This window comes from Asterias amurensis, chromosome 1, assembly GCF_032118995.1.
Source record: "Asterias amurensis chromosome 1, ASM3211899v1".
NCBI lineage: Eukaryota > Metazoa > Echinodermata > Asteroidea > Forcipulatida > Asteriidae > Asterias > Asterias amurensis.
This window is the reverse complement of record NC_092648.1, coordinates 12,067,891-12,082,110: the sequence shown is the minus strand read 5'-3', so window position 1 is coordinate 12,082,110 and position 14,220 is coordinate 12,067,891. Positions and strand designations below refer to the sequence as shown.

At 39.2% G+C, this 14,220-nt stretch overlaps 1 protein-coding gene across 1 annotated transcript in view; it reads right to left on the bottom strand.

Moving 5' to 3' along the window:
• Positions 1-14,220, bottom strand: part of LOC139945735 (kinetochore-associated protein 1-like) — a 62,066-nt gene that overhangs the window by 5,110 nt on the left and 42,736 nt on the right. The window contains exons 42-55 of the mRNA XM_071943115.1: positions 14,029-14,112; positions 13,180-13,275; positions 11,687-11,777; positions 10,589-10,647; positions 9,262-9,558; positions 8,430-8,640; positions 6,732-6,856; positions 6,327-6,403; positions 5,095-5,164; positions 4,705-4,820; positions 3,335-3,470; positions 2,122-2,217; positions 1,557-1,668; positions 305-368 (exon numbers count right to left, since the gene is read on the bottom strand). Of these exons, the coding sequence (XP_071799216.1) occupies positions 305-368; positions 1,557-1,668; positions 2,122-2,217; positions 3,335-3,470; positions 4,705-4,820; positions 5,095-5,164; positions 6,327-6,403; positions 6,732-6,856; positions 8,430-8,640; positions 9,262-9,558; positions 10,589-10,647; positions 11,687-11,777; positions 13,180-13,275; positions 14,029-14,112 (1,634 nt within the window). The remainder of the gene's footprint in view (positions 1-304; positions 369-1,556; positions 1,669-2,121; positions 2,218-3,334; positions 3,471-4,704; positions 4,821-5,094; positions 5,165-6,326; positions 6,404-6,731; positions 6,857-8,429; positions 8,641-9,261; positions 9,559-10,588; positions 10,648-11,686; positions 11,778-13,179; positions 13,276-14,028; positions 14,113-14,220) is intronic.

The following is a 14,220-nucleotide window of genomic DNA, read 5'->3' as shown; positions in this document are numbered from 1 at the left end:
CTAACCAAAACATCTTCCATCAGGAGCACATTGCCACCTACTCCTGGCGCTAGAACAGGGTTACCCCCTTCACAGTCTGTAAGGATGTAGGCATGGGTATCATCCCCTAGGAGCCTGGCTGGTAGAGCAGAAAGCAAAACCTTCCCAACATTTTAAGAAACAATTATAAGTAAGTGACATGCTCAAGGCCACAAGTGCCATGACCAGGATTCAAACTCACACTTGGAAGTGGTAAAAGTTTAATTTCAGCGATAATGTCTCAACTGGTAAAAACTTCAACCACTGAATTGATTGATTGACTGACCTTTGTAAGAGAGCTGCTGACTCTCTGCATGCTTCCTCTTGCTCCTCAGATAGAGGGGGACAAACTAAAAGAAATGACAATGTGGACATGAGTCAACTTGGAATATTAATAACAATAACTGCACACATGCAAAGCGCCTAACGCCTCTTAAAGCCATTGGACACTTTCGGTACAGAAAAAAACCTAAAAGTTCACAGATTTACAAATAACTTACAGGGTTTACAGAAGGTAATGGTGAAAGACTTCTCTTGAAATATTATTCCATGAAATGCCTTACTTTTTGAGAAAACATTAAAACAATATAAATTCTCAATATCGAGAATTACAGATTTATTTTAAACACATGTCATGACACGGCAAAGCGTGTGGAAACGAGGGTGGGTTTTCCCATTATTTTCTCCCGACTCCAATGACCGATTGAGCCTAAATTTTCACAGGTTTGTTATTTTATATAGAAGTTGTTATACAGGAAGTGTGGGCCTTGGACAATACTGTTTACCAAAAGTGTTCAATGGCTTTAAAGAAAGTCTCTAAGTGATGAAGAGAATGTGGAGTTCATATCATATGGTGACAGCGTATGAGTTGTCAAGAGTGAATGAAGTGTTACTAGGCAAGTGGCATTTGGGTCTACCACTCTGAGGGATTGAGTAACGTTTCATTATTGACTGAGTTTACTTAGGAGCTGAATCTCGGTGAGTGTGATTGAGATCTCACTATCACTGACATGACTGAGCCGTTAGAGATTTCATAATCAGTGAGTGAAATTAAGATCTCACCACCAATGGAATTGATATCTTATAACCAACGGTTGTGATTGACATCACACTAAAAGTGAGTGTGATAGAGATCTCACTAAAAGTGAGTAGAATTGGTATCTCACTATAACTGTGTGGGACTGAGATCACGATATCAATGAGTGTGATAGAGATTTCACTCAGACTGAGTGAAATTTGGATGTCACTATCCATGAATGGGATTGCCATCTCACTATGAGAGTGAGTGGAATCAGACTAAGGCTGAATGGGTTTGTGATCATCTCTACTTACCTGTTGTGAATGATCTCACTATCAGTGAATGGGATTGCCATCTCACTATGAGAGTGAGTGGAATCAGACTAAGGCTGAATGGGTTTGTGATCATCTCTACTTACCTGTTGTGAATGATCTCACTATCGGTGAATGGGATTGCCATCTCACTATGAGTGAGTGGAATCAGACTAGAGCTGAATGGGTTTGGGATCTACTCTACTTACCTGTTGTGAATGGAGCGAGAAGCACACTCTTCCAGACTCTAGGCAGGCATTGTAACTGCCATAGCTCTGGTATCTCAGCTAGTGATACCAGCACATGCCGCAGGTAATCCAACTGCACATAAGAAATAGACAGACAGAACAAAAGGGAGAGGTACACAATGTTTATACATGTTAGTGTGAAATTAGAGAATCTTGCTTTTCAATATGAGAACTAGCCATCCTGTACCCACTGCACTGAGCTTACCCGTGTGACCCTTATAAAGAAGTAAGTAACATGCTACAAACGGAAAAGTCACCACAATTTGATACTACAGCTTGAACAGTGCCCAATCAGTGTGAAGTATAAGATAGTCTCAAGGAACACCTAAAAAGCGTTTCAGAGTTCTACAAACTCTGGCAAATAGTACAGGAACGTGCCCTAAAGTCGAAAAGAACTACTCTATTTAGAAAGATTTTCTTTAAAATCTCTACAAACTGTACAAATTTAAAATGTTGATGTAATATACAAATACAATGGAACCTTATCAATCACAAATTTGAAAGCAAGACAACGAGTGTTTCTTACCATGCCAAATTTGAGTAGTTGTTGTAAGACACTATTCCAGAGCCTTGGATCATGAACACTGTAGTCAAGACATAGATCAGCAATCAGTCGCACAGCCTGCAACGAAATCGAGTAAACGTACATCATACATCAATGACACAGAAAAAGCAAACAGAAGTAAGTGCAAATATTACTGAAGATTAAAAAAACAAAAAACATTTTGGTATTTGTTAGACGCAATGTCATCAATTTGTTATCTCAACCCTGTTTCATTGAGAACCAACGCTTCAACCAAAAAGGGATTAAATTAACATTTGCTACCAGTAAACCTGCTACTTCATAAACCCAAAAAAGCTTAAATCTTAGTGAAGAAGCCAGAGTGCCAGATATTCATAGTTGGATAACAATGTGTATACACAGAGTTTGCTGCAGGGTAAACAATGTCTTTTGCAAAAATAGGGGTGAGACTACTTTCTGAAATTGGGAATCCAAATTTTAGGTGGTATAAAGAATTGATGGACATGTAGATTAATAGGTTTAGACAGAAATATTTTTCTACATCTGAAGAAAATAGCATATATTTGTTTTACCGACCACAGATTCAGATAATAGTCTAAACAGTTCTCATCTTGAAAGCATATTAGTCCAGACACGAAGAACAAAATGTCTCCTGCTCCTTCCCGAGCTACTACTTTTCACAATGCCGGCTTTAAACTTCGCTCTGAAAGAGGCTGAGCCATACTTATTGTTGATAAGCGGCACTTCTATGAGGGAAATGTAAATTTGTACTGTAACTTTGCAAAGGCACTACAGCAAAAGCACAGGGTCAATTTCATAAAGCAGTCAAGCAGAAAATACTACTTGAAAAATTGAAACCAGTTTCTGTTCAGCTATACTTTTCTCAGCTTAAAATGTTTTTTTGTGCTTACAGGCTTTATTAATTGGGCCCTGGGCACCACGGCAATACACCGATCCACTAAGCTCCGCCCCATTGCGTATTGACCAATCACAACGCAACGAAGGTCCGACAAATAAGGTCCGACATGCATGCGCGTATCTTGGCGCGCGCGGCAGAGTTGTGCAGAAAGGCATTGGAGAGCCCCCACCGGTTCTTGCTCACACGTGCGTCGTGGGCGGAGCCTACTGGATCGGTCCGTTGCAGTGGGTGCCGTGTGTTATTTCCAGGCTTACAGTGGATCATACAGCAGAGTGTACTTTACTAAGCAATTCTTACCCTTGGTTCATGGTTATAATGTTTCCATAAGCCTCGTACCAAACCCTGCTTGTTAGACGTAGTAAAGACGCTAAGATCCATGGAGGTATTCAAAGATTCAAACTCCATTAGGAAGATCAGACTCTGCATAAACTCTCTGTGAATTAACCACACAATTGGAAATGAACACCAATCTCTATTTAATCGAGAGGGACAAGGTTTATTCCCAAATCACCTTCAAAACTTAGTTTTTGCAAAGCTGCTACAAGCACCAAATTCCCTAAACATTACTTATACAGAAAATGCTCTTACACTTGAGACAATGGTGACAACAAAAATTTTCCCCAAACAAAAAAGTTGCAAGTAAACATTGGACCCTTTCGGTAAACAGTATTGTCCAAGGCCCACACTTCGTGTATCACAACTTCTATATAAAATAACAAACCTGTGGAAATTTAGGCTCAATCGGTCATTGGAGTCGGGAGAAAATAACGCTAAAACCCACCCTTGTATCCGCACGTTTCACCGTGTCATCGCTATCGCTATCGAGAATTGACCTTGTTTTACTGTTTTCTCAAAAAGTATTTCATGGAATAATATTTCAAGGGAAGTCTTTCACCACTACCTTCTGTAAACCGTGTAAGTTATTTGTAAATCTGTGAACTTTTTTTTTTTTTCTGTACTGAAAGGGTCCAATTGCTTTAAAGTAAACTAGTGTGTGAGCTTCTTTTGAAACATCCAGACTTTTTTATATAGAAAATTTTTGACCTTGCATGATGGAGAATTATTATTTCTTGTAAACTTAATCATTGATGAAATGAATGTACTTTTCCAAATATAAATTATAGCTATTGTAGCCAGGATAAAAATAGATCAACGTTGTTCTAGCCTAGGTTAGGTTAGGTACATGGAAGTTTCTCGTTATAAGTTGCAGTGGTTCGAGAAAGAATCGATGATCCACCAACTCAACTACAGTTGGTATTCAACCACTGGGCTTTTTCAGAACTGTCACAACTCACAAAGAGATTTTATATGTGCATGTACATAACGCAAACACAAACATTACTAGATCATGTCTCCACCATGCAAAGCTTAAAACCCAACTTGTACGATGAAAAGTGACAAAACTTCAACAGTTTCTTTAATGTCAATCTGTTGACTCTAACATTCACAAACACCAGGGGTCAATTTCATAAAAGGTTAGGATGAGTCCTAACTTAGGACTAGTTCTAGGAGATAATAAAAAATTATGGCTAGTCCTAAGTTAGGAAGAGTTACTTGTCCTAACTCAAGATAAGACTATAGTCTTAATTCTTTGTGAAAGCCACCCCAGGCATCCTGGATTAGCTAACAGTAGGGAACAGTTTTTGGATGTTTGTTTTGCTTCCTACCGAATACTATCCACTGGTTTTTCAGCTACCATTTCAATCAGCTTGGTGTTCAGCAGACTGAAGAGACAACGTAAAGCACGCACTCGACAAGCATTGCTGATCTTACTGGATGCTTGCTACAGGACAAGAATAAACACAACATCAGAATGTTGTAATAATAAACTAATGTTTCACTTGCCTCATAAACAACAGGAGTACATAAATAAGGGAATAAAAGGGTAGCGACTAGTTCTTTCACAGCTGTTTACGAGTCGAATTGCTGTGTGATAAAAGCCCGAGCCGAAGGTTTTTGACCCTGCAAGGTTTTAAACGTCTGTGAAAGAACCAGTACATATTTCATGGGAAGGGTTTATTACTTCAGTTTTAGAAAAATTGCCAAGATAGACAAACCTTGTAAGCAAAGTTAAGGAGAAAGAGAGCACTGCCCTTGAAGTCATTGAACTGAAGGAGATATTTCACCCTGAAACAAAAGCACATAAAGGTTTGCATGGTGGACGGAATGATAATCTAAAATTTGTTTGCGGGGACACCACTCTTTTGAGTGAGGGTGGTTCTGAGAAGACCCAACGAATTCAACAACCTTCCGGACGTATAACTCTGTCTGTCATCAGACACTGCAGATTCAAAGCATAGACATTGAATTAAAATAATGAGATCGGCCGCACGTACATATGCGGGTTCTGGCGTGGGGGCAGCCATTAGGTTATCTCCAACGTTCATGCAAACCAGCATGTGACTTTTAGCGCGTCCATAGTGGTTTAAGTCCTATCTCCCATGTTCATCTCCAGTGCGTTAAAACCAGCACTTGACTTTTTAACGCGCCCATGAAGAACCAGGAATGTTTGTGTACGGTTTATGGCGCGTATGTATGCGCGGCCGATCTAGGTATTATATTCTATATCTATGATTCAAACTTAACTGGGTCTGAAGGTTGTAATTGAGAGTGCGATGAGTTGCATGTGCTGGATGCGTTGGGCTTATAAAGAACATAGAGTTTATGTGGCAAATTCAAAGCAAAAAGTTTAAAAATATTGACAGCTTTTAGTGCCAGGGTTATAAAGTACAAATGACAAGGTGATCCTCGGCTCTGTTTATTTTTTTCTGGAGGCAAGTCTAAGGGAAAATGGAATGCTCCAGGGATCACAGAGGAAGTCAGAATGTTAACTTTCGCAAACATCCTGTGTATAACTAGAGCAAGCTAGTCGAATTGTTTAGACTAATTTAAGAACTCACTCCGCGGTAGTACAGTTTGTTACGATCCTATAAGCTAAAGTAGTAGTCCCAGCCAATTTTTTATACCTTCTGCCCAGGTAGTAGTTAAAAAGCAGAACAGTTCTTTTAGGAACTGTTGAGAAGTCTCCCGAACATCTGATAAATCTACTCTGCGGTAGTAGAATAAAGAAAGACAGTTCTGTAAGAACAAACTCTACCTGGCAAGTAGATACACACATGGTGTTACCGCAAACCAAATGTATATTATATCCCAAACCAGTGATCTCCACAGGCTTTTTCATTGGGGGTGCAGTATTACCTCATCGGATGGGCACCCATTGGCATGACGTATGATGATCTTAAACACATTGAGGTTTGATGGATTGAGTAAAGGCTTGTCTATGTCTTACCTGGCTAAGCTCCTTTCTTCTTCAGCTAGCTTGTCTTCTTTTGGTGCTAGGAACGAAAGACTAGACAGATCTACCGTCTAAAAGATGGATTGTTTTAATACATTTATGAATTTATTTCTAAAAAAATATATATAAAGAAGAGGAATACAGGCATGCAACTGTAACTTCACAAAAAAACAAATTAAAATGGTAAAACTGAGAACAAAAAAAAGAGGAAATCAGCTGATCCGAGGAAAAGTTGCACGCCTGAGAATAAAGTTTAAAAATACAAACTGAACAAGTACAAATTTAAAAAGGGGAACTGTCTGTGGTTCCTTGGTACGAGAGAGCCGATAAAATTGGTTCCTCAGAGAGTATTAACATCTCCATCGAAATAAGGAGATGGTCAATGATAAATCCTCTTACCGTATCCTCAGCAGCCTGCTTGTTGCTGGATGTTGAAGGTAGCCATTTCTCTACTAGATACAGACGAATCTTCTGGATGTTACAGTTGTTCACCTCAGCAATGGCAAAGGCAGCTTCATGGATATCTACCAAAACATGCCATAATAGTATTAATACTTGGTTTTTATATGACAATTATTATAAGCTAGAAGCTAGATCAAGACACTTTATACTTTTATTTATATCGTTGCGGTACCCGCTGCCAAAACATAGGATTCTAACTGCCTCTAGCTACCGGGCAATCTCGATAGTCTAGTTGGTAAGACACTGCTCTAGAATTGCAAGGGTCGTGGGTTCGAATCCCACCCAAGTACTATGCCTGTGATATTTTTTCACAGGACTTGGGAAAGTACTGAGTATAGAGTGCTAACACACATCGGTGTATGGGTAAAAAACAAAATCAATACTTTTATCCGTGTTCTTCAGACATACTTTGACCATTCCACAGACTTTTTAAAACTCCCTTAAATTAATGCTAAGTGTTGAAGTTGACACAGTACTGTGTCAGCTCTCTCACGTTTCCAGTTATGGGGTCAGTATTTCGCATCATCTGTTTTAATTTGATTGAGCGGTAAGAGAAGATTGATCTCATTTGTAGTATGGGCAAGTATTCTTCAATACTAAAAACGGGCAGATTTTCCAGTCAGGAATGTACTGTCCTGATGCTGTACTCATCAATAGTCTCAGGTCTGTAGTCCAGTTATTTCAATCAATCAATCAATCAATCAATCAATCAATCAATCAATCAATTATAAATAATTTAAAAAGCGCCCTAATCAACAGTTTGCTCAAAGGCGCTAATGCACAGAAGAAATAAAAAGTCATTGATGGTAGGCCTCCTAAAACAAGTGGGCTTTCAGAAGTGACTTGAAGGATGTTGTTTATACATTATACATATTTGGTTTGCAGTAACACTAAGAGTGTATCTACTTGCCCGTTAAAGCTTGATCTTAGAGAACCGCTTTATTATTATTATTCATGGTTTATTAAAAACATTCAAATTAGTTGCCATAGGCAAAATTATATTGAATTTACAAAATTTACAGATAAAACAATAAAATTACAGACATATCAAAATTAGGTTTGGCATTAAAAACAATGGGGCATAAAAAGTACACAGGAATTTAACTATGCGAGATGAGCAGAAAAAATATAATTGCAAAAACGAAAACAAACAAAAAGCATTAAAAATTAATTACGCAAAATTATCATTAAGGAGTTTGGTCATGTAAGGGATTGCACTATTAGCATGTCGCTTGGTATGTACATTAGGAGTTGTAAACAAATGTGAGTTACGTAGTGAACGGCCATTACTATCTCCTCTCGTCTTAGGAAGCCTTCTTTATTCTACTAACGCAGAGTAGATTTATCGGATGTTCGGGAGACTTCTCAGTTCTGAAACGAACCGTCCTGCTTTTTAACTACTAACCGGGCGGAAGGTATAGAAAATTGGCTTGGACTACTACTTTAGATTATAGGATCGTAATTAACTGCACTACCGCGGAGTCAGTTCTTGAATTGGTCTCCACGTTTCGACTAGCTTGCTCTAGTCATCATGTAATTTGGATGTTTATTCCAGAGTTATGATCCATACACTTAGAAGGCTCCATCAGCAAAGATTTGGAGCCTTGCATCAAGCACTATCCAATTTTTACTTACCCGGCATCCCTCCATCATCCATTGAAACAATCCTCCTCTCGATGCTCTCATGTTCATACAATTTAAATGTTAGCTTAGCTGGCTGATCCACTAGCTTCAGTAACTCAGGGTCTTCAAGCTGGTACTTATGAAGTACCTGCTCAGTGGCTAGACAACGGCAGACATGGGACAGCTTCTGATGGGTCAACTCAGCCTTCTGCTTCTCGGCACTCTGAAAGAAAACAAAGTTGAAATGGAATGAGTTTTTAAATTTGTTGAACGACAGGGAATACTATCTTTTAAAAGCAAAAAATACTGTCACTCTCTGTTCATGTTTTTCTATAATGTTCAAGCATAAAATGATCCAGCAAGGCATGGTGGAATAAAATGGCAGAGTGAGACCCATACATCCAAGGGAATGAGAATTTGGTTCTAGCTTTGGGAATATTTCACGCTAAAGATTTATATACACACCCCTTGAATAGCTATTTGTTCAGTCCATTTTTATATGTATACTTTTATGGGATTTTGCAAGGCCAGATCGCCACTTCAAGGCGAGAGCTACACTTAACTGAATTGGGCTGTTGACCAAATCAACTGTCACCAAGGGCAAGTTGCCACCTCTTCCTGGGCCTAAACAGGGTTAACCCCTTCACAGTCCGTTAGAATGTAAGTATGGGTATCATCACTTGGAGCCTGGCTGGAAGAGCAGAATACACTACCCTCCAAACTTTTTGCGAAGTGCTTTGATCAAGGGCTCAAATGTCATGGCTATTAAAGTCAGGTATTCAAAGATATGGGTGTTGGTGGATTTGTAGTTACTAAGATTGATTTTTGAAACATTACAACTTACATTTTCAGGGCATTTTTCCTTCCATAGACGTGCCAGGAGAACACAAATTTCCAGGGCCATGACTTTGAGTGGTCCCATGGGCAACTCCTTGACGACCACTCTAGCAGTAGCCACAGCCATCTCAGGACTGGAGATACTGAGCAAGAGGCTCTGGACGACCTCCAGACTTTTCTTATCCATACTGCTCCCCAGTCTGTCACCCCCTGCCCCACTGGGTCTGTCAGGGGGTGTGGCATCTGAGCCTGAGCGTTTCATCAGGTTGTTGATGGTAGTTACAAAGAGATGGTCTGTGGGGAGCTGTTGACAAGTTAGGCAAAATGATGAAATCATGCAAGAAAAAGAAAAGAAAGAAGAACAAAACAGTGAAACTGGAATTGCTCTTTGCATTTAATTTAACTGGGAAATACTACACCAGATGGTGGACTGTACTTTTACGAAAAAAGCAGAATTGATTCAAACAAAATCTACTGAAACATAGCCCTTGTTACAGATTATTGCAGTTGATATAGTTTAGAAGAAAAAGAAACACCTTTGTATTTCAATTTAAATATATATTTTTTACCCTGAAGTAAAACAAGTTACAAATCATTAATACATGAATATGTACAAGTCTGTATGGTGATCCTTGTCGTTTGATTGGTGGAACTTACTTCACGTGACATTTACTATTACTCTCATCCGCACCGACGATCAAAAAGACAGATTCGCCCATGGAAAATAGCATTTCCCATTCAACAGTTAGGATCGTCCTTGTTCCCAATGTTTTTGAGCAGTACAGCGCCGCCGCGCCGCTGCTAAAAAAAGGAGCACCTGTGCAAAAGGTTGTGATCCGATTTGTGCATTGTTGCCGCTACGTGGCGCTATATGATTTTTGGTAGTCAGTAATTTGTGTGGTTTTTCATGTTATACTTTTAAAATACATCAAATGACAAGGATCTATATGTCAGTTATATAACACAAATATTGAGTGGCTTTAATTCGTGGAATGGAAGGAATATTATCGTTCGGTAAAATTTGGACTGTTCTCAGCCCAAATTTTACCTTTCGATAATATTCCTCCCATTCCACTCTGAGCCACTCAATATTTGTATAATCACCGACTCGACTTAGAACACCATTTGCAGGGAAATAATACATAGCTCAGTTGCTAGAGCATCGGCAGGTTAATCAAGAGGTCGCAGGTTCAAGTCCTGATCTAGTCAGTTTTCTTTGTTCAACCCAAAACCATTCGAAAAATTTACCAAGTCAGTTTCCCTTGTGGTTTATTACTTTATATTTTGTCAATAAAATTACTCAATAAAATATCTAATTATATTAAGAATCTTACTTTTAAAAGTTTAGCAACTGGGAGAAGCTGGTGTACTGTGTCCTCATTCAACTCACAAGCTATGAACAAAATATTACAAATCAGCATTACATTGAGAAATACATTGGAAAAGGTAAGTGAATAAATCATGAATGATTACAAATATACGATAAAATTGTACACCAAATTTAGGAGAATGTGGAGGCAATATTATATGCTTCAAGTGTATATACAAATGTTGGAGGAAATGTGCAGCAAATGTGAGACACGTGGAATTTAACATTTTGTATAAAGGAAATAACATGCAATATAAGCTAGCGATGCAAGAGCTATACACCAACATTTTTAGTCAATATTTTGAAACTATTTAACCCTCCACAGCATGTCCTGCTCATTTTTCTTGGATGCATGCGCAAACACGCAGTGCATTTATCCTCACATATGCGAGGCTGCACTTCACAGGAAGGAAGGAAGGAAGGAAGGAAGGAAGGAAGGAAGGAAGGAAGGAAGGAAGGAAGGAAGGAAGGAAGGAAGGAAGGAAGGAAGGAAGGAAGGAAGGAAGGAAGGAAGGAAGGAAGGAAGGAAGGAAGGAAGGAAGGAAGGAAGGAAGGAAGGAAGGAAGGAAGGAAGGAAGGAAGGAAGGAAGGAAGGAAGGAAGGAAGGAAGGAAGGAAGGAAGGAAGGAAGGAAGGAAGGAAGGAAGGAAGGAAGGAAGGAAGGAAGGAAGGAAGGAAGGAAGGAAGGAAGGAAGGAAGGAAGGAAGGAAGGAAGGAAGGAAGGAAGGAAGGAAGGAAGGAAGGAAGGAAGGAAGGAAGGAAGGAAGGAAGGAAGGAAGGAAGGAAGGAAGGAAGGAAGGAAGGAAGGAAGGAAGGAAGGAAGGAAGGAAGGAAGGAAGGAAGGAAGGAAGGAAGGAAGGAAGGAAGGAAGGAAGGAAGGAAGGAAGGAAGGAAGGAAGGAAGGAAGGAAGGAAGGAAGGAAGGAAGGAAGGAAGGAAGGAAGGAAGGAAGGAAGGAAGGAAGGAAGGAAGGAAGGAAGGAAGGAAGGAAGGAAGGAAGGAAGGAAGGAAGGAAGGAAGGAAGGAAGGAAGGAAGGAAGGAAGTTAGTCTTGAACTGGACTGACCTAAGATCTTCCACTGTCCTCCTTTCATGAGAGGATGATACGGCAACTTCTCCTTTGACAGTGGTGAGAGGGGAACACTACTTCCAAGTAACTACAAATCAAAAATGTTTTTTTTAAAGGTGAATTGCGGGACAGGTTTACCATAATACTGCAAAAAGTATCTCTTAAAGCTGTTGGACACTTTCGGTAAAAACAAAAAAAAAGCTCACAGATTTACAAATAACATACAGGGTTTACAGAAGGTAATGGTGAAAGACTTCTCTTGAAATATTATTCCATGAAATGCTTTACTTTTTGAGCAAACATTGAAACAATATCAATTCTCGATATCGAGAATTACGGGTTTAATTTAAACACATGTCATGACACGGCGAAACGTGCGGAAACAAGGGTGGGTTTTCCTGTTAGTTTCTTCCGACTCCGATGACCGATTGAGCCTAAATTTTCACAGGTTTGTTATTTTATATAAAAGTTGTGATACACGAAGTGTGGGCCTTGGACAATACTGTTTACCGAAAGTGTCCAATGGCTTTAAGTTGTGATATGACTGCTTTGCAAACAATGAGGTTATGAACATTACTGGGTTCCTATAAGCGCTTAATCACACCCTAGAGGCATATCATAACATTTGTAATACTGACAATTACAGCAGAAAGCTCAAATGAGATGTCTTTATGTTTGATATGGAAAGGTTTGCTCGTTTGGTCGTGATAATTCAAAGTGGACTTGAATAGATTGTTCCAGAAAACTTCTTCCATTAGTATATTGACTAATTATTACTGGAAGGTGCACCCGAAGGCCAAATGTCAGATGAAAGTCAAAGTAAAAAAATGCCATCATAAACTGTACACGAGTTGTCATGCCTTCTGTGTTCAACATGAGCAGAGCAAAACACTAATAATAATTAGTAATAACAATTTGGGGGGCTAATCATCCTTACTTGCAGCTAACAGCTGAATTGCGAAGGACGTGGCTACAACATGTTCAAGAAGCAGGCATGCAAGGGCGCCTTTGGCTGCCAGCCACATCAAACCATTATGAGCACGGAGCACAGCCAATATCAAACGTGTTTGGTTTTTCCCGAGGGAGGAAAACTGAGTATTCTTGAAAACCCTTGTGGCACAGCAGAGAACCAAAGTACAACTCAACTCACATATGGCCCCGACCGGGAATCGAACCGGGGTCACCTCGGTGAGAGGCGAGCGCTTTACGCACACACTAACCATGCCACCTAATGTGGTTAATGCTAATACAGCAAGCTTGAGGCAGATTAAAACACTCATATGGTACGCCGTAATACAAGAAGGCACGGCACCTTATGCGTGTAGCTTGGTGCAGAACAAAACACACATGTTGTAAGTGCTAACACTGTGTCTTCTGTGTGTCGCTTGGCGCCAAGGACAGCTTGTTGTGGTGGGCATCAGGTGTCAATAGATTGGTCTATTTTGATTTCAATGTGCAATTCTAATATTAAAAATTAATAATACACAAACCTGTTGCTCATCTGAGGTGCAGTTGAACATAATCTCATACTCAGATGGTCCAGTGACTCTTGTGTAGTGAGCGAGATATTCCATTAACTGAAATCCCTACAGAATCAAAATAAAACAGAAGAACTTTCAAATAATGGGTATCAAACAGTTATGTAAAGGTTTGTGGTTATAAGTACTGCCTGACTGGATAGACCATTATAACTATACATTAATGTGTCTTTAAGTTGGTTGAGGGAAAAAATTGGTCAGGAAGTTAATTTCCGTAAAGTACAACTTGAAAGGTATATGAATGACTTTTACTTTAAAAACAGCATAACTACCCTTTTATTTGTGTACAACCAATAGTTTGAAAACATAAGTAATTTTTGGGTAACAGCAAGTGGAGTTAATCTGTGTTAGAAAAGACACTCTCCCACTCCCTCTTTTCCTCAGAACCAATATTTCTTCCAAGAAGTTATTAGTTTGACACGATTGTTAACCCATATATTACTTATTCTCTTTTCTAATGTCCCACTACTACACATCTTTTTTGTGATTCTAGAACCAAATGGTCAGCTGCTTTGAAAGTGACTTTCTGTCACTTTTGGCCTTCCCTGCCAGGGTTCTTCGTTTTGCTTCTAATCGTTTTAGTGTACCTACCCTACTGGAGGTTGTGTCCTATGTATCTGCCTGCCAAACCAGGTTCATCAGGATGTTGCTAGGTGTTTTTACATTTTTTTTTATTCTTCTTCAAACTATTGTTTTATTTGTTCATGTAGATCCTTTGACTTCCATTTTTTTTTAAAGAAATGTTTGCTAGCGAAACAAGTTAAATGAAATATTTTTACTCAATAGTTTGAAATAACTTACAACATCAGCCAGTTGGTCACCAGGGTTCTCATCTTTGATGCATTTCAAGACAAAGTTCAGTCGAATGTAGTCATAAGAATTAACCTGATGGGGGAATAATCCATTGTGTGTCATTAATCACACTTTCTTTGTAAAGTGATCTCCTTTTTTTCTCTGCCAAACAAATTATTTGTAACATGTACTTAGTCAATG